This window comes from Leptonotus elevatus, chromosome 7 (assembly GCF_054856555.1).
Source record: "Leptonotus elevatus isolate MCC_2025b chromosome 7, RoL_Lele_1.0, whole genome shotgun sequence".
In the NCBI taxonomy this organism is placed as follows: Eukaryota; Metazoa; Chordata; class Actinopteri; order Syngnathiformes; family Syngnathidae; genus Leptonotus; species Leptonotus elevatus.
The window spans coordinates 14,729,256-14,747,292 of NC_141245.1; the positions used below are offsets into that span (position 1 = coordinate 14,729,256).

The following is an 18,037-nucleotide window of genomic DNA, read 5'->3' on the forward strand; positions in this document are numbered from 1 at the left end:
ACAAAACGTTGTATTGTATTGCTGTTGCCTGTGACTAGCACACAAACCAGGCAAATTGTTATAGTAGTCAGACTATTGTTATAGTAGACAGAATTCATTACATTTTGAAATCAAAACAATGATTATATTGTTGCTATTGTTCATTCAGACCGCGTTTGTATTGTTGCATTATTCCTTTAGAAATGTAAAAGTAACACTAATAAATAAATAAAAACATTCAATCGGTTTGTCCTCAGCGACAGAAACACAAATACCGGGATCGCGCACGCATTGTGACGTCATCACGCCCATCTCCTGGAGCGCGCGCACAAACTCACGCGCAGCTAAAGAAACATAAACGCGTACATAAGCAATATTCAACAACTGTGAATACACTCTGTATGTACAACATTATGAAAGTGTATTCGGTGAAATCAGAAGTATATCTTAATTTTAATTTCCGCGGGAATTTTTCTAGTTTTTTATATGATATGCTCTGGTCGCCCAGTCTGTGCAAACTGATCCGGTGTTGGAGGAGGTACTTGTAGGTGTATGCATGTAAAGGACAGGAAGTACACGCGCGCACTCGGTCTCTGTCATCGTTGGTGAATGTCACAGACCACCAGTTGAATTTAGAACTAAGAACATGCAAGGATGGCAAAATATTTTTCTAAACTGCCATTTGTGTTGTGGGGTTACCTACTTGTCACGTCGGTTTTACTTGTTTGTGTGTTGATTCTTCTAGTTTTTGCTTCCTTGCTGCACTACGGTGAGTAAAACAAACAAAGTAGTTGAAGTAAAATGAGCTTTACGAACTAGATTTGTGGGCTAAAAGTCATCTCGTAGTGCGCCAACGTTAATTTACGACCGCATTCGCACTCAGTGTGTGCGTTCGTGCATGGTTGTCGTCATGGTGCCTAATGCCATCTGCATTCAGTGCACTACATTCTCACATTACTTGTGCGCCATTTTCGGTAAATCTTTAATATCCAATCGCGCACCTATGACGTGACATATGACAGGTGTTCTCAACTATCACTTCTAAAGGGGAGCATGACAACTATTTTTTATATTATATAATTTTTGTATAAATGCCGGTTATAGGTTGTGTTTATGGAGAATTTTTAAAAAAATATTTTTATCCTAGTCTCATTGGTCATAGTATAACAACCTGGCATTTGAACAGGATGTGTGTGGGTTTTTTTTTTTGTATATCCATATCCACTGTAGGTGAAAATGTCAGTTTGAACGGTGGTATGTTTATATGTGCTCAGCCTCTCAGTCCAGAGTGCATTTTGGCTTCCACCCAGTCACATGAGATTCACTCCAGCTCACTCACCACAGCCCTAATGAGGAGAAGCAATATAGATAATGGATGGCTGGATAGAGGGATAATCATGATCACTCAAGTACAAATAATGTAGCGTAGCAGAGTCAGGAAATAGATTAGAAGAGATTCCACCAATCATCGACCGCACATTAAAAAGCTGCCTTGGTGCTGATGCTGCTCTGAGAGGTTCGGGTAAAGCAAGCGATCATAGTCAATGGATAGAATTTGGACGATAGGACCATACCACATATGTATATACTGTAGTAACACTAATAAAAACATAGAAGAATTTGTAAATTTTACGAGGTGTTCACAATGCGTTGTTTGGCTGAGGCGGGCAAAAAGTACATTTTTTTGTATGTGTTTTTTACGGAGATGTGCTGCTTTTAATATTGTAACGTGACAATGATATCGTGATCATTTTGATGTTGCAATGTCACCATTATCGTTACATCTCTAAAGCTGCAGTTTGACATAATTATAATTTTAACTCATTCACTGCTATAGAAAAAATCATTTGAACAATTTCTATTAGTTTAACTTTTTTTTTTCACTTTTGTTAAAAAGAATATGAAAACCTAGAATAAAATTATTGTACATTTAGAACAGATCTAAAATTTGTGATTAATCGTGAGTTAACTATTGAAATCATACGATTAATTACAATTTAAAAAAAGACGCCCCTAATTTTTAATACTTTTTTCTTAAATAAAAATAAAAGATTATTAACATAAAAAAGTCTAGCTTTTCATACTCTTGTTAACAAAAGTGGGAAGAAAAGTTAAACTAATAGAAATAGTTCAAATTAATTTTTGACGTTTATAGCCGTCATTGGCAGTGAAACTGAAATAGAATATAAACTGAAATACTGATTGTTTATACAACAAAGGTAAATTATTTTAGTAGATAACGTCCTGATGCAACATTTACATTCTGTTCACTACTATTTTCTTTATGTTATATTATATCTAATATATAATACTCTTTTTTAACACCATTATCAGACCACTGTACTGTACTTGAACAATCCCTCTTTACATTCTTATGTTGAGTCATTTTTTAATATATCCTACGTGCAAAGGTTGTATAATATTAACATGTAAGGCTTCTTTTTTTTTCTCAAGAGAACCTATGTGCCTGTATGTCCAGAAAAGGGTTTTGGCTTTGCCTCCTACTATGGCAACCACATGGTGCTGCAGAAGTCTCCGGAGAGCGCGGTTGTGTGGGGTTATGGCAGCCCTGAGGGTGCCCAGGTCACAGTCTACCTGTCAGGACCGATGAAATACAACAGCTCACCAGTCACTGTGGAGAAAGGTAAATGTAGCCTGTTGCTGTTCAGCGGGAGGTTTTATACAAGCATCCATAAGGCTGAGATTTAAAATAAATAAATAAAAAGAGGTCAAATTTGATTGACCTGACCGTGAGTGTGCAAGTTACTTGAAACTAATGGTGACAACAAAGTAAAGTAGATCCTCTGCGTACTAGTTTTTTTTTGTTTGTTTTTTTGCGCCTCCTTCCTTGGCAACCGGGGGCAGTATAATCCCATCATACAGACACAAACGAACGAGAATTTCACAATTTCTGAATTTTTTTACCAGTTGTTAAAATCTGTCACTTAGATGCCATTTGTTAGCCCATCATCCATACTAGGTGGGTCTGGAATATATCACATGCAATGATTGAGGTTTAAGCATTTACGGGCCATTATGCAGGCATCTGGCGAGTCACCCTGGACCCCGTAGAGGCTGGTGGTCCCTACAACTTGACCGCAGTGCTTCAGAACAGTTCGGCCACTCTCACAGATGTGCTGTTCGGCGACGTTTGGATTTGTAGTGGCCAGAGCAACATGTACTTTAAAACATCTCAGGTCAGGAAAATTCAGATCTGACTGTCTGGATGACAGATTTAGAAAATGTATTGTTGATTAAATCAAAATCATTTATTTTTATTTCTATTAGATTTTCAATGCATCTGAGGAACTCGCTCTCGCGTCCAAGTATCCTCACGTGAGGCCTTTTATGGTCGCCTTGAAGACGAGTGACACCGAGCTGACTGATCTGATTGGAGTGACGCTTCCATGGTCTGTGCCTAAAGCAGGTAAGAAAGTGTTGTTTTGTGTCCACATTATGGAGAGGAAAAAAAAAAGTTTTTGAGAAGGTGACGTATTTCCAGGTAGTCTGTCAGAGTTCTCTGCGGTGTGTTGGCTCTTCGGACGTTACATGTACAAGAACCTGAAGTACCCGATAGGACTGGTGGAGTCCTGTTGGGGGGGCACGCCCGTCGAAGCCTGGTCATCTTCAAGAGCACTTAAGCAATGTGGACTGGACCAGAATGAGAAGTAAGTGGCGAGATGTCTGGAGGACCGGAAACTGGTTGGGGACCACGGGTCTAAAGGGGTCTAAAAATCGTTGTCCTCAGTTCCCAAACTGACAACTCTGTCCTGTGGAATGCAATGATCCACCCACTGCTCAACATGACACTCAAAGGAGCCCTCTGGTACCAAGGTAACGTGCACAGTCAGAACATATTCAGTCCATTTACATAAACACGCTCAGTGTATTTATAGAGATGTCTCACTATTTGTTTTTTGAGGTGAAAGAAATACTAATTATCATCAAAACAAGTACAACTGTTCTTTCCCTGCCATGATTGATGATTGGAGGACGGCATTTCACCTGGGCTCAGGTGGGCAGACAGCTACGGACTTTCCCTTTGGATTTGTTCAGGTATTTTTTATGAGCAATGCATTATTATTATTTTTATAAGTGGAAGGATTAATCGAGCACTGATCAATGATCAAATTGATAATTATTTTTGATCATCTATAAATCGTTTAGATACCTCGTTCAATGTTTTATGGTTATGCTATTGTTTTTTTAAAATAGTGAATTTGCTTGTCTTTGTTTTTACAATTGCTGTTTTATTGTTCTATCCCCATTTTCCCATTCCCTAAATAGATGTTGCCTCTCGTCAAGCCACAGTTGTAAAGAAGAATTTGTTCTTAATGTTTTGCGATACCGTTTCCTCTTCGTGTGTTTTTAATTTCTTATTGACGTGCTGAACTGTAGGTACAGATTACTAAACTGTGGGTACAGATTAGTAAACTGTGGGAACAGATTAGTAAACTGAATATAGATTAGTAACTGTGAATACAGATTAGTAAACTGTGGGAACTGATGAGTAAACTGTGGGTACAGATTAGCAACAACACCAACAAAAAATTCATACCCTCGCACCAGAGGGGCTCCGTAGTTTTGTCTGGCCAATTAAAGGTTAAATAAACACATTTAAAATTGTCCAAATCCTCAGAATTTCAGCCTCACAACAGTAAATATTCTCAGATTTCTGTGGTCCATCATGAAACAAGCATTTTTTGCACTGTCAATTTGAAATAATAATACAATTATAATAATTAATTATTAAATAATTAATAAACAAACAATTATAAATAGTTACAGCCCTATTATTTATAAATACATAGGAGCCTTTCACCAGTCCGCAATTTTTTGGGCCATCTACAACTTTGTCACGATCTTTTCATGCACCTTTGAGACGGTAATTGAGTTCTCCCTGATGCAGCTGTCCACCAACAAAAAAGGCTCCACGGATGACGGCTTTCCAAACATCCGCTGGCACCAGACGGCTGACAAAGGCTTTGTTCCCAACTCCCGTCTGCAGAGGACCTTCATGGCTGTGGCTTTGGATTTGCCGGATGAGACCTCACCGTACGGCACGTAAGAAAACTCGTTAAGACGTATACTTTGAAGCGACTATATAAATGTTCACTGTACTTCCAAACATAAAACAGCTACATGCACAATTGAACTATACAACTCTCTATATGAACTATAAAAGTAATGTACTCTAGTATGGTTCACATGGAATATTTAGAAACAAACACCGATAGCCCAAGAAGTTCCTTATTAACTCCCAACTTCTGTCTGGACTCACGAGTGTCTCCTCCATGTGTGATGTGACATGAGACGGTTTGTGTGTGTGCAGCATCCACCCTCGCGACAAGCAGGATGTGGCATACAGACTGACACTTGGAGCACGAGCGGTGGCCTACAATGAGAAGGATGTGGCCTTCCTTGGACCTTTCCCGAAACAAATCCTGTCCACTCCAATGTATGTCAACATCACATATGACCAAGCTGTCGCTGTCAAGCCATCTAAAGACATCTTTGAGGTAATACACATTGACGTCGGGGAGGCGTACGCCGACCTTGCTGCTTATAAAACCTGTAGCAGCCTAAAGCCAGTGAATCCCATCTGGCAACAAAACAATGTATGTAAATTGTTTAATTCTTTAACATTTGTTTCCTCTCAAGATCTGCTGCTCAAAGTCACAAGCCCCATGTGGGCCCAAGTCCTGCTGGGTTGCAGCTCCCATCATCCAGTGGGCTCCCGCCACCATCCAGATAGCAGCCATTGCTTGCAAACCCACGAGTCAAATCGCAGCGCTGCGCTACGCGTGGAAAGACTGGCCATGTAATTTCAAAGCATGCTCTGTTTATGGTGCACAAACGGCATTACCTGCGCCCCCATTCTTTTTCAATCGCTATCAAGGTAATGACACGACTGACGACTATTCTTTCAGGAAAGATTTTTTTTTGTTGTAAATTAGTTGCTGAGGTGTACCATACTTTGTATAAGATTTGTTGTTTTTAGAAAACCACTATGAATAATTGCTATTATGACACTTTTTTTTATTTGAATGAACACTTCACCACACAAATCACCTTTACAGAATTTGAACAAATAAGTATATGTTTAGCTTCTATTTCTGAAAATACAATAAACAGACATTTTTGAGCCCCAGTAGCGGACAATCACGATGTAAAACTCAGATTCTGTTTTGACATGAGACATTTTCTAACATTGTTTCATTGAAATTCACCATGCAGTTTTGTTTGTTGTCGTTATCTTGTGAACTGTTATGACCTGAGGCATTTTTGGCCCCCAAACTTTAGGAGCTGAAGTAGGAAGTTGACGGCTTCATGGAAGTGGTGGTCAGGTGTGAGGCGCTAGAACACTGCAGGGTCTGTGCTAAAAGAGACAACATGATGAAATATTTAGAGTGTATGAGAGGTCCCGACTGAATTCCATTTTTTTTTTTTACTTGTATCATTAGTGCACAAATTATAAAGCCGCAGATCAAGTTAATGTTTATTTTTGTTGTCCCGGTATTTATGTATCTTTGTTAAACTCAAACTTTTTTTTTGGGTTACCTGAAAAGTGATAGTTTGGGAAATAAAAGGACTCCGCCCGACACCAGCCTTATGTAGTTATGAACATTTTGATTTTCTACTAAGATACATGTTCAACACAACAGCTTGATTTTTCCTAGAGTGTGAGGAATTGAGTCAGGGAAAAGCATAAACCCCCAGAAAATTAATTATATTGCCCATATAACATTACTGTGCACTTTTATCTCAGTCCATCCAATATTTACATTTGTATACCTCCAATATGGCTGCACATTCGAGTAACTACCCTATTATTGCTGCTATGAATTGTCTTTTCACTAATTTGACATTGTTATATTTATTGTATTTATATCATTAGAAATGGGATATCCCCTACTTATATATAGCGACGCCGTTAATTGAGTGCAAAAATTCAAGTTCTGCTACAGTTCTCTATAGCTGACCCAAAACTGAAATTGAAGCACAACAATACAGTGACAAGACCACAATGGTATCGAGGCACTTTTAATGCCGTGATATTTTGAATACCGTGTCATCCCGAATCAGAAAAGCCCTTTGTTGTAAAATCCGCATTTGCAACCAAACCTGAGATTTGCTCGGGCTTGTCGCTAAAACGCCGGTGTCGCTGATAGGCCTCAAAGTTGATGGAGGCGTCGTCCTCCGACAGGCTGTGAGGATTCTGGCCATCGCCCGGGCGACACACTTCGAAACGTATCCATCGGTAGCTGTCATTGACGAGATATGAACCATATGTCAGAGAATATAAAACATTAGTAGCAAAAAAAGAAGAAAAAAAAATGAATGTGACATACTTGTTACACTTCCGCGCTCCGGGACAACTCTGGATGAGATTCTGGATGGTGGGATGAGAGAAGCCAAAGAAGTCTGCACCTGATGGCACGAGTGGGGCAACAGCCTTGGAACTGAGAAGGAAAAAAGAGATAGTAGAACCACCAGCGCCCATTTGGAGCTTAACAAAAAATTACAGGAAGAAAGAAAAAAGGTTTGACATCACAGAGCATCTAAAGCTGGGGTTTAAGCCGGCCCGCGAGATGATTTTGTAAAGTAAATTTGTTTTAAATGTCGGACCAATTAATCAGCTGGCCACAATAAACATATACATTTGTAACTTCACAAGCAGTCCTCAGATGAGCAATGCAACTTGTACACGGAATCGTCCTGGATGTCATTATTTTACACACAACCTAAAGTTATGGTTTGATTTAAAAAAAAATAATAATAATAATCATAGACCAACATAAACGTGTTACATACAACACAAATTCATATAACAAGGAGTAACGTCCTTATAACTTTATTAACTGCACCAGACAATGCATTCTGGGAACAATGTAAGACTATAAAAATGGGACTCATTGTCACCCTGCTTGACACTCAGCATTAAGGGTTGGAATTGGGGGGGTTAGATCACCATATGATTGCTGTTGCTGCTCACCACTCCCTCAGGGGATGGGTCAAACGCGGAGAGCGAATTTCGCCCCACTTAGGTGGGTGTGACAATCAGTGAATCTTAATATATATGCAAAACAGGTAGCTTTAACACGTCGGGAACTCATACAGGCAAAGTGTTGCCGCGCTCCATTTGCATTTGTGTTGAGCGTACAGTTGAGCTCCGTAATTTAGGGCTGGGTTTTTTGTTTGTCGTTGGTTCTGATGATTGATCAGTTTAGTACCTGACTGAGGCGATGGCTTTGAGCAGGTTGGAGTGACACGTCAGGGCAGAAGAGGCCACGATGGCATTCTGGGGATCGTCTTCAGGTACAATCTCAAACTATGCCAAAACAAGAAAAGAACATTAGAATTTCAAAAGGATTCTTGGTTTTATAAGTGCAAGCTTGTGTGCTTTATGTTTACCTGCGGTCCGCTTCCCCCATCTTTAATTTGGCAGGTGTAGAGGCACTGCATCTCGGGGTTTTTCATGCTTGCAAAGACCCGTGTGCTGCAGAAGCCCACCGGGTAGATGGCACATTCGTCATGGAAAAACATTCTGTCTGTAATGATCTGGGGAGAAGTCGGCAAATGTTTGCTTTTGCTGACATGCCGGCGCAATGTCTTGTGTGACTTCTCTCACCTCGCCCAAGCTGTACAACGTTAAGCCTCCAAGCACGATGGGGAAGACGGGTCGACCACAGGAGTCAAGCGGGATGGGTTGCACAAACTTCCGCGAACCATCAACCAATTTTCTCTTTTTTGTTATTTTCTTCGGAACTAAGAATCACACAAGTATTTATCATATCAACTTTCTGACACAATAATGTTTAAACAGAGCACTCACGCTCATCCTTCCCGTTCTCTCTGCCTCGCTCTTTGCGTTCTTTCTTGGGTTTTTTAAGCTGCCCCTCATCCACTGCTGACGACGCAGACGTGAGGATGTGCGTCCCGCACAGGCCGGGTGGTCCTACAGGGACGGAGTTCGCCGTGGGAGGCGGCACAGGGGGGTGAGTGGTCGAGCTGGGAGTGGGCAGGAAGTCACCCTCTGACAGAGACTGGTAGTGCAACAGCAACAATCTGGACGTTAGGAAGAGAGGTTTGGAAAAGTTGGAAGTTGCACTTTGGATGCCATGTTAACAGGTTTTTAAGATACAGATATAGCTAAAATACTAGTATTATCATTTGAACAATAATACATTTCAAAATAAAATAATATTTTAGATGGATGGATAGATAGATAGATGCTAACAAGCTAGCTAGATTCGATAGATGGATTAGATTAGCTAGCTGCTAGTAAGATAGCTAGATTTGATAGGCAGACGGACGGACAGACAGGTGCTAACAAGCTAGTTAGATCTGATAGATAGATTAGATTAGCTAGCAAGCTAGATAGAGAGAGAGAGAGAGAGAGATAGATAGATGCTAACAAGCTAGCTAGCTGCTAGTAAGCTAGCTAGATTTGATAGACAGACGGACGGACAGATAGACAGACAGATGCTAACAAGCTAACTAGATCCGATAGATAGATAGATAGATTAGCTAGCAAGCTAGATTCAGCTAAATAGATAGATAGATAGATATTTCTGTGTATTTACTTACTGCCGCTCTTCCTTTGCTCTTATAAACTTCTCTTCTAAATGGGCAACTTCATCATGCAAAGCTGCGTTTTCCTGTAAGAAAAGGACGGATGTCACATACGTTTCGCATCCGCACCACCCGAGCTGCTGTCTGTCAGACCACCAGGCTTATCAAGTTTTCTGGGTTAAACCTTGAACGGTGGTTAGCATATATATGACAGTTAATAAAAAAAAAATTAATTGCCTATCGTGTCAATAAAGTTTTTTTTATGCTGATGGATTTATTTCAATGGACCACGCAGACTGTGTTCTACCATAGAAGTTCCACTGTGTTTTGTATAAGTCAAATAAAAAAAGCAATTCTCTTGAAGACTGCACACTCACAAATATCATGGCACGTGCTGCTTTGCGTAGTCGAAGGTATTTCAGCCGGTACTTTTCATTCATTTTTTTCCGCGCACCTCTCCTCATCTTGGCTTTGTTGTCTGAGGAGATGGCAGGGGGCGGTAATGCGGCGGCAGCGGTAGCGGCGGCGGCACCCCCGGGTCCCGAAACAGAGGCGGTGTTGTGCTGCGGTGTGCCGAGGAAGGCCTGAGCGGTGAAGGCCTTTAGAGCCTGCTGCCGCTCAGCATCTGTCTGAGGCAGAAGACAATGAACACCAGGAGACTCTTGCGGTGGTAACACTCTCAAAAGGACAGATAAAAACAAAAACTATCATGGAAATGGTTAAATAAGAACTGATGCAATGTGCAAACACAAAAGGGATGTGACACAAAATAGTTTCGACTGGGGATCATAGCTGCAAGTATACTTTAACATTTACAAAATCCCACTACAAACAAGCACTGACGGGATCGTCAACAGCACAAAAATGTGACTAAAAGTATTTAATAATTACATAAGTTATACATAGTTATTCTATGACAATTGAACACAGCGTCAGTACTGCATTACTGCCCCCGTTCAACTCACCAGCAATGCAAAGACTCCATTTCTGTTTTCAATCCTCTTGAATCTCCTGCTGCCTTTTTGTGTCTGAAACATAACGTGAAACTGAGGCAGACACATCGAGGCTGGAGGAGACACATCGGGCCTTCACTTTACTACCGGTAATAACGTTCTTGTGCAGCCCAACACAATGTTGGCGCTACTTTCATATCTGCCCCAGTTCAGATGATTATGGTGATGTGAAAGGATGGACGCAATACTAAATTAACTCAAAATGAAGAATGTGCAGCATCAACATAAAGGGTGAATATGCTACAAGTGTAAAGTCCTGCTTACCTCACGATACATGACAGCTTCCAGACTTGACTTGGCACTGCCAACATAGCAAAGTGTGAAAAAAATACAACAGCCTTCATCGTAAATAAATGTATCAATTTACTACTTCTTATCCAGCAATAATGAGAAAAAGCAACCGTTGCAGACCCACAAAAAAGAGCATGCTGGTAAAATAAAATGTAGTAAATGGCCATACTTGGACTGAACAAGCCCCCGGTCGATGATTCTCTGCTTGATCTCCTTTATGTGCATGGGATGTCCGGCTTCTTCCAAAACAATCTACATATAGTGTGCAAAATAAAGAAATAAGCAACAATTGTTAACCTTTGTCTGTTAATAACAATATAAATGTTCAAATGGAAAAGCAAGAACCTGAGCAGCATCAAGCCAGGTGAGGTTTGGCTTCTCTGCGATTTCACTAGGTGGTTCACTGCCAAAGGTAAAAACAGTTGGGATTACAATTATTTCTTTCAGAGGCAGGGACATTATAAATATATATACATTCCCTCTCAACATTATAATTTAGTCGGGCCTGATTTATAAACACAGTAGGAAAAAGTTTCCCATACAAAATATTAAAAACTCTTTAGATACCACAGCTTTGTTGATTCAATTGACATATTATTAAGATATTTATTTTTGTGCGAGTTGTTTCTAACATGTTGCCCGTCTCATACACCGATCATGATGAAGCGTTTCTGAGTTTGATGTACTGTTATGGGATGACTGTAATTTTACGGTTCCATTTAGGATAATTGTCGGTACATCTCTTCTTTGTAGAATAAAACTATCAATTAATGTCTTTATTATTGAACGCTGGCTGAAATTAAAGACAACTCCCTTGTTTAAACATCATTACAGTACAGGTGTCGAGTGTATATCAACAAGCAGTGGTGCGAGTGTCATGCCACAATGACAACCCACCTCTCCAGTGTGTCAGCAGTCCCAGATAGACCAGCAATGCTATCCAGAGATGGAAATAGAGAATAGCTGCCCTGTCCGTCAGCCTCCATCTCTGACTCAAAAGTGTTAAGTGACTCCATCTTGTGAGTAAGTCAAGAAACACGTTTCATTGTACAGTACTGCAATAAAAGCACACAGAAAATTAGCCTGAGCTGAACATCACCGGAGAAAATAACAAACCGTCATTTTAGACGAAATACGGGCAGAAAAATAGACTTACCTATTTAACAACTGAAGTAACAGTTTGTGCGTTCACGTTTGAGCGCGTTCAGTCCATTGTTTACACACAGATAAGCTAAAGGCTACCGGAAGCAACTGAAACAAGCAAACTCTTGCAGGAAAAACTGGTCTAACAAAAATCTGCAAGCGGAGTGGCAACTCTCACTATATCTGAGAAAACACTATAGTATTACTCGGTGTAATGTGTTGCTCATATCCCTTATTTTTTCTATTAATGAATTACTGTAGTTGCAAAGAAAATTCCCGACGTTTCCGCCTCCACTCTTCTTCTACTCCTAAATTAAACTGTGTTAACAGACGTAACAAGCAATACCGCCGTCTCCAGCGTTACAAATTGAACTACATTTACTTGTTTTTAGGTGGTAGATGTGAATCAATTTAGAAAACAACACCAAGCTTTACATTAGTCAATTAATTCAAATCAATAGACGTTATTAAGTCTTAAAATTAAAATGCGTAGAAAGAACTATCCACGGTCAATCCATTTACCTTTACATCAACACCCTCATTATCATTAAACCAAAATAAATACATAAATCAATAAAAATACAAAACAACATTAATTGTTGAGAGAAATTTTAAATCAGATCTGTTTCATTCAATGTCACTGTTGTCTCACCTAGTCAATGATGTATTCAGAAGGTACAATAAACGTGTATACACCTGTTGCCATGAAAACAAAAAAAGTGATTTTTTTTCTTTAATGATTTTTTTTACCAGGGCTATGTCCATAAATAAAAAGGTAATTATATTATATTGTATTGTGTTATATTATCTTCCTTGACAGACAATGACCTTCGCTTATGGCTCATTCACTACTGAACCCATCACCCACCGCAAGTATGTGAAGTGATTTCATGTACGGTAGGAAATTATGGTTTCCATGTTGCATGTGCACTGGCCATGTATTTCTTTTTAAAATGTAAGTACATAAAATTACAAAAGGGTTCAATTTGAAACACGTTTTCCAAGTACACATTTTTTTTGCGCATTCATTGTTACACAATATGTCATCTTATGTGGTCCTTTTGTGGTCTTCTTCATGTGTAGCGGACAATGCAGATTACAGGGATTTGTTACAGCTGGGGCATAAAAATAGCATGTTGACATCTGTTGATTGATTGGTTGTGGTGTACCTTTTGAGTATATTTTTTGTATTGTATCAGACAGACAGAGACTATATTTGTTGAAAGAGATGTTAATGTTTCGTCACTTGTCACTTGCATATTTGTTAATCTGCTTCCTCCTTGCTTTGCTCAAACTAAAACCAGCACCAAGTTGCTAATTCAAAAAATACAGAATACTGGAAAAGGTTGGATTTCATAAAATCTTGCATCCAGTCACAAAATAACTACACTTGATTTCAGAACTTGTAACGCCAGTATTGTGCTGCTGTTCCCTTTTGCAAAATAAAGAAGCAGAAGCAGTCATCAAGAAATAGATTGTTTATTGCGCAATTTCCTCAGGACAAGAGAAAAGTATGTACTGTGCTATCACTCTTAGTAACAATTGAGCCAGCCGTAGTTTAACAGCACTCGAATCACTCTCCGATATGGCAGGTAGTATTCCATCTGTTTTGGGCCGGCTGAGAAATAAAGGTACCCTAAGAGAGACAAAAATCCATTTTATGCAACTTATATTTGGCCTACACTACTCTTAAACAAAAAACACTAATCACGTTTTAACAGAAGGCATGAAATTGTGTTTCTCACCATAATTCTCAAAAACTGCATCAACTTTGGACCCAATGCCACGAAAGTCTCCCGCAATAGATCGTGGGTATCCAAAATCCATTTGGTTTCTGGCCTCATCATAGCTGCGGGAGAGCAGAGGGACAGTATTAGAATGCCTTTTAAACAAAAATCCAACCCGCTCGCATCAAAACTATGAAGATGTTGCAACCTAATAGCACAAGCACTTTGTGGTCATCTACTTTCATAAGGTCTTGGACAGAGCTGAGGAAACAAAATTGTTTATTTGTAAAATATTTCTCTTTTCTATTGTATTTGTGTGGTTTAGGCCCAGTGTATGTAATGTGCCTAGACTTCTCTGTCTCTCGTTGGCTTTCTCCAATGTCGCATGTCTCATGTCTCAGGGGTGTGAAGTTTAACAATAGAGGCTTCTTGAAAGCAATTGTTTCACTCTGACTTTTATTTCTTATGAAAGTTTGACCACTGGACTGGATAAATGCATTCCCATATTTTCCATGTGGATGAAAAAAAAAAAAAAAATCCAGAGTTGTACAGCAAAAGATTGTGTTGAGCAATTTGCACTCACCTCCAATACTGTCTGTTCACAAAAAGCAGTGTTTTTCCGGTCGTTGCCACATAGACGGCTGCGTCTACCTTACTGACAGTTGAGGGCAGGCCCAGGCTGCTCAGCGACTTTGGATAGCCTGGTAGAAGGGTCTTTGCATAGGCCCTTATGCCCCAAAACTGATTACCTGGAAAGAAAGCGGCGGTAGATGTAATGTTGATTCACATACGACGTAACCCCACATGCATCCCCTTTACCTTCAAAGAGATAAAGTGCATCTTTGTTTGGGACCTCATATGCAGCATCAACAGTGTTGATCCCTGACCATTTTGTGCTCACTTTAGTAAAACGGATTCCTTGGAACATTGAACTCCTCCTCCAGTAGTATCTGGGGAGGTGTGTAAACATAAAGGTGAAGTACGCCACTCTTTTATAAACAGAATTTAAAGTGGAAGTCAACCTTGAACCTTTCTTACACTAGTCTAAACATTTGTGGAACATGAGTTATTAAGCATCTCAGAGGATGGCCATTTTGCCATAACTCATATTGCACAAATGTAATCTTAATCAGAGTGTTTGACTAGGGATCTCACATATGACATATTATTGTTAAGAAATTTGGGGTAGGGTTGACTTGCCCTTTAAAAGAAAAAAAGAAAGAAAGAAAAAAAGAAGAAGAAATCAAAGAAAGAAAGAAAGATAAAAAGAAGAAAAAGAAAAAAGAAAAAAGAAAGATAGAAAGAAAAAAAGAAGAAAAAGAAAAAAAGAAGAAAGAAAGAAAGAAAGAAAAAGAAAAAAAGAAGAAAGAAAGAAAAAAGAAAGAAAGAAAGGAAAAAAGGAAAACAGGAAAAAAGAAGAAAAATAAAAAAGAAAGATAGAAAGAAAAAAAGAAGAAAAAGAAAAAAAAGAAGAAAAAGAAGAAAAAGAAAGAAGAAGAAATCAAAGAAAGAAAGAAAAAGAAGAAAGAAAGAAAGAAAGAAAAAATTAAAAAAGATCAAAAAGAAAAAATTAAAAAAGATCAAAAAGAAAAAAAGAAGAAAGAAAGAAGAAAGAAAGAAAGGAAGAAAAGTACCCGTTTTTGAAGAAGTATAAGTCTCCCCTGACGGATGTGGCGGCATCAAACACCAAATCTCTGCTACACTGCTCATCACGAGGGTTTGAAAGAGGGTCTTCTGGGTCTTCTGTTGGATCCTCTGGCTCTGGTTGAGGTGGTGGATTTGGTTTGGGGGCTTTGGTTGGCTCTTGCGTGCGGCTACCTGAGAGATGGAGAGCAATGCAAACATACTGTACATCATATAGAACAAGGAGTTCCAGTACTGAACCAAACTCATTAAATATAAAATATAAGGCCAGGGAAACCACAATACTGTATCAGTGATTGGACTGAATCATTAATTATTAAGTAACATTTAATCAACTTGAGCTCACCATAAAGCGCTTGAACCCCACGCCTGTCATCATCTGGCAATCTGTAGCCCTGTGTGTTGACATACTTGTAAGTAGGGAACATCAGTGCAGACCTGTCTCTGGAATGGTCCAACCCCAAAGCGTGGCCGAACTCATGTGCGGCTACCAGCAACAGATTCACACCTGAACTCACCCAGGACAACAAGTCAGGCAAAGCGAGTTACCTTTTAACACACGATGACTGGATTTTGCCGTCCGCTTCAATACGCTGTGGCGATACCTCTTTGCATTAGTGTCCATTGTTCATCATCATCAAAGTGTGTGTCCCCTCCCTGCTGTCTCCCAGGAGAGTTTGCGTGAGCCAAGACTCCACCCGCTCCATCAAAAGGATAAAAGTCCCCGTGATCTAGAGAGAACCCGAGAAGATTACAAAAATACTTGTAAATGTGTGTAGTTCTTCAACGAGGACTTACATCCACCCTTAAAGAGGATCATGATGTCCGCAGTGCCGCCGTTGATCTGTTTGAAGTCTAGTGGGATGACGTCGCTGTAGAGCTGGAAGGCTTGCGCAATGGTCTCATCCACCTGTCTCTGGCTCAGATTTGGAGTGTACTGAGTGATCCTATTCAAATCACATGGAAATAGTTGGGAAATGCCAATGGCGCACAACATGCGCTCGGTGTAAAAAAAGCATCTTGAGTCAGAATTTTAGCTATCATCAAACTTTACCTGTAAGTTATTAGCCTCTTGTTCCATTTGGGGTTTCCAGCAAAATGCCCATAGCGGCTGAGGTCCGACACACCACACCTGGGAGCTTTCATGACTTCCACCGTCTCCTGGTTCAAGAGCCCCGTCACCTGTTAGCCCATACACACGTGTGATGGGAAAATGTTTTATTTATTAAATGCTTTCCGCCTTACACAGCAATTTTTCACCATTTCATATGTCCTTTACGGTTTTTACCTCCAATCCAAAGAAAGCCTGCATGGTTTCCAGATGCTCGCTAAAGTTGCGCCTAATAAGGCTTCTCCTTGTGGAGTTTCTGGTCCCAACATCATCGTAAAATTTAGAGATATAGTCCTAATACAAAGAAAGACACATTTAAGGCATTTGAGTATTGACATTTGCTTTTGCAAGATATATTACATGAGAAAGGCCAAACTCAGAGGTGGCAAATCCAGGTCCAGAAAGAAAAAACCCTGCCACAGTTTGGCTTTCGCCTCTTGTGCTAGCTTGCGAGCTCCCTAGGTAAATGAGCACCGGGGGGAGCTAGCTAGGAAGCTTGCTAGTGTTGGAAATCATTTCTTTGATTTCTTCGTGTTCAAATAAAACTCAAAGTTGAAGTCTCGTGGAGAAGTTTGCCAGCTTTATTTCAGAGTCTGAAAGACATCTTAGGACCTGGCTCAAACAGCTCTGGTCCAAAAGTGTAACATTCTCAAAATACACTCACTCATTTATACAAAAACAGTTCCCTCCCAAGCACCATATGTCGCATCCCCCCATTCATTCTGCAACGACAAGAGTCTTCGAGTCTAGACATCCCCCATTCGTCCTGTCAGCAGAGTGAAATACAATTAGGTTATCTTCCTTTAGCCCACAATAGATGTGGGTAAACAATTGGCCCCCAGCGCCTCCTGGCACCAGGGATTCACGGCAGACGGCCTTTTGGTCAGACACCTCTCATTTTACCTTACTTCAATTGAGGGAAAAGAACAAAGACTATAGATTAACTCCCAAGTGAATGAACTGTTGGTCTCCTCAATACACAACTTTAACTAATATCAAAACCAATTTAAAAAATATGAATTGAAACAGAAAAACAATTTTAATAATCTAACACTAGCTAGCACCTGGAGCTAGAGCCAAACTGTGGCAGGGTTTTTACTTTCTGAACTTGGATTTGCCACCTCTGACCAAATTCAGGAAGAAGTGTAAACAATTGTTCGAAATGAGAGGTTCCATTGTACTTAAACCTTAAACACTTCATCTGCTTATATCTAGTAGCTACTAGTTTGAGTAGTTTATGTCTGCATGATTGCATTTTACCTCAGCCAGGTCGTTTTCTTCTGGTGAAATGGTCGGGGCAATTGTCGGTGCCGCATGGCTCACTGCCAAAAAACCCACAACAAGCAACAACATCCATAAAGCTGATCGCAGCATCATGGTTCTCCTTTTCTCCCAGAGTATTTTCTGTAGTGTTGTTGTCAATACTATTAGGACAAACCCATAGTTCAATAGTTGTGTTGGGGCCCCATCTGATTACTCAGTAACGCAGAATCAATATTAGTTGACCAATATGGGACAGACCACGCACTTCATCACATCAGTTGAATCGAATC

At 39.9% G+C, this 18,037-nt stretch overlaps 3 protein-coding genes across 5 annotated transcripts; 1 reads left to right on the forward strand and 2 right to left on the reverse strand.

The window, feature by feature from the left end:
* Positions 1–534: 534 nt before the first annotated feature.
* siae (sialic acid acetylesterase) lies at positions 535–6,124 on the forward strand. 2 transcript variants are annotated; one of them, XM_086080425.1, is made up of 10 exons: positions 535–748; positions 2,459–2,623; positions 3,022–3,176; positions 3,268–3,406; positions 3,482–3,647; positions 3,728–3,813; positions 3,902–4,035; positions 4,889–5,043; positions 5,312–5,498; positions 5,641–6,124. In XM_086080425.1, exons 1-10 carry the CDS (start codon positions 634–636, stop codon positions 5,929–5,931), a joined length of 1,593 nt encoding a protein of 530 aa, XP_085936551.1. In that variant the 5' UTR covers positions 535–633; the 3' UTR covers positions 5,932–6,124. The 2 variants fall into 2 exon arrangements, with proteins under 2 accessions (XP_085936551.1, XP_085936553.1); XM_086080427.1 differs by having other exon boundaries at positions 580–748; positions 2,434–2,623.
* Positions 5,998–12,294, reverse strand: tbrg1 (transforming growth factor beta regulator 1). Of its 2 annotated transcripts, XM_086080423.1 has the most exons (15): positions 12,016–12,294; positions 11,757–11,914; positions 11,205–11,262; positions 11,029–11,111; positions 10,833–10,869; positions 10,521–10,583; positions 9,933–10,184; positions 9,571–9,641; positions 8,816–9,048; positions 8,612–8,748; positions 8,395–8,541; positions 8,214–8,311; positions 7,332–7,442; positions 7,105–7,244; positions 5,998–6,358 (listed from the first exon to the last, which is right to left on the reverse strand). In XM_086080423.1, exons 2-15 carry the CDS (start codon positions 11,873–11,875, stop codon positions 6,279–6,281), a joined length of 1,629 nt encoding a protein of 542 aa, XP_085936549.1. In that variant the 5' UTR covers positions 11,876–11,914; positions 12,016–12,294; the 3' UTR covers positions 5,998–6,278. The 2 variants fall into 2 exon arrangements, with proteins under 2 accessions (XP_085936549.1, XP_085936550.1); XM_086080424.1 differs by lacking the exon at positions 10,521–10,583.
* A 1,171-nt stretch (positions 12,295–13,465) lies between these two features.
* mmp30 (matrix metallopeptidase 30) lies at positions 13,466–17,914 on the reverse strand. Its single transcript, XM_086080429.1, has 11 exons — positions 17,745–17,914; positions 16,662–16,778; positions 16,428–16,555; positions 16,172–16,320; positions 15,979–16,104; positions 15,720–15,881; positions 15,364–15,547; positions 14,549–14,679; positions 14,313–14,478; positions 13,748–13,851; positions 13,466–13,638 (listed from the first exon to the last, which is right to left on the reverse strand). The coding sequence occupies exons 1-11, from the start codon at positions 17,859–17,861 to the stop codon at positions 13,535–13,537; spliced, it is 1,488 nt and encodes a 495-aa protein (XP_085936555.1). The 5' UTR covers positions 17,862–17,914; the 3' UTR covers positions 13,466–13,534.
* Between the last annotated feature and the right edge of the window lie 123 nt (positions 17,915–18,037).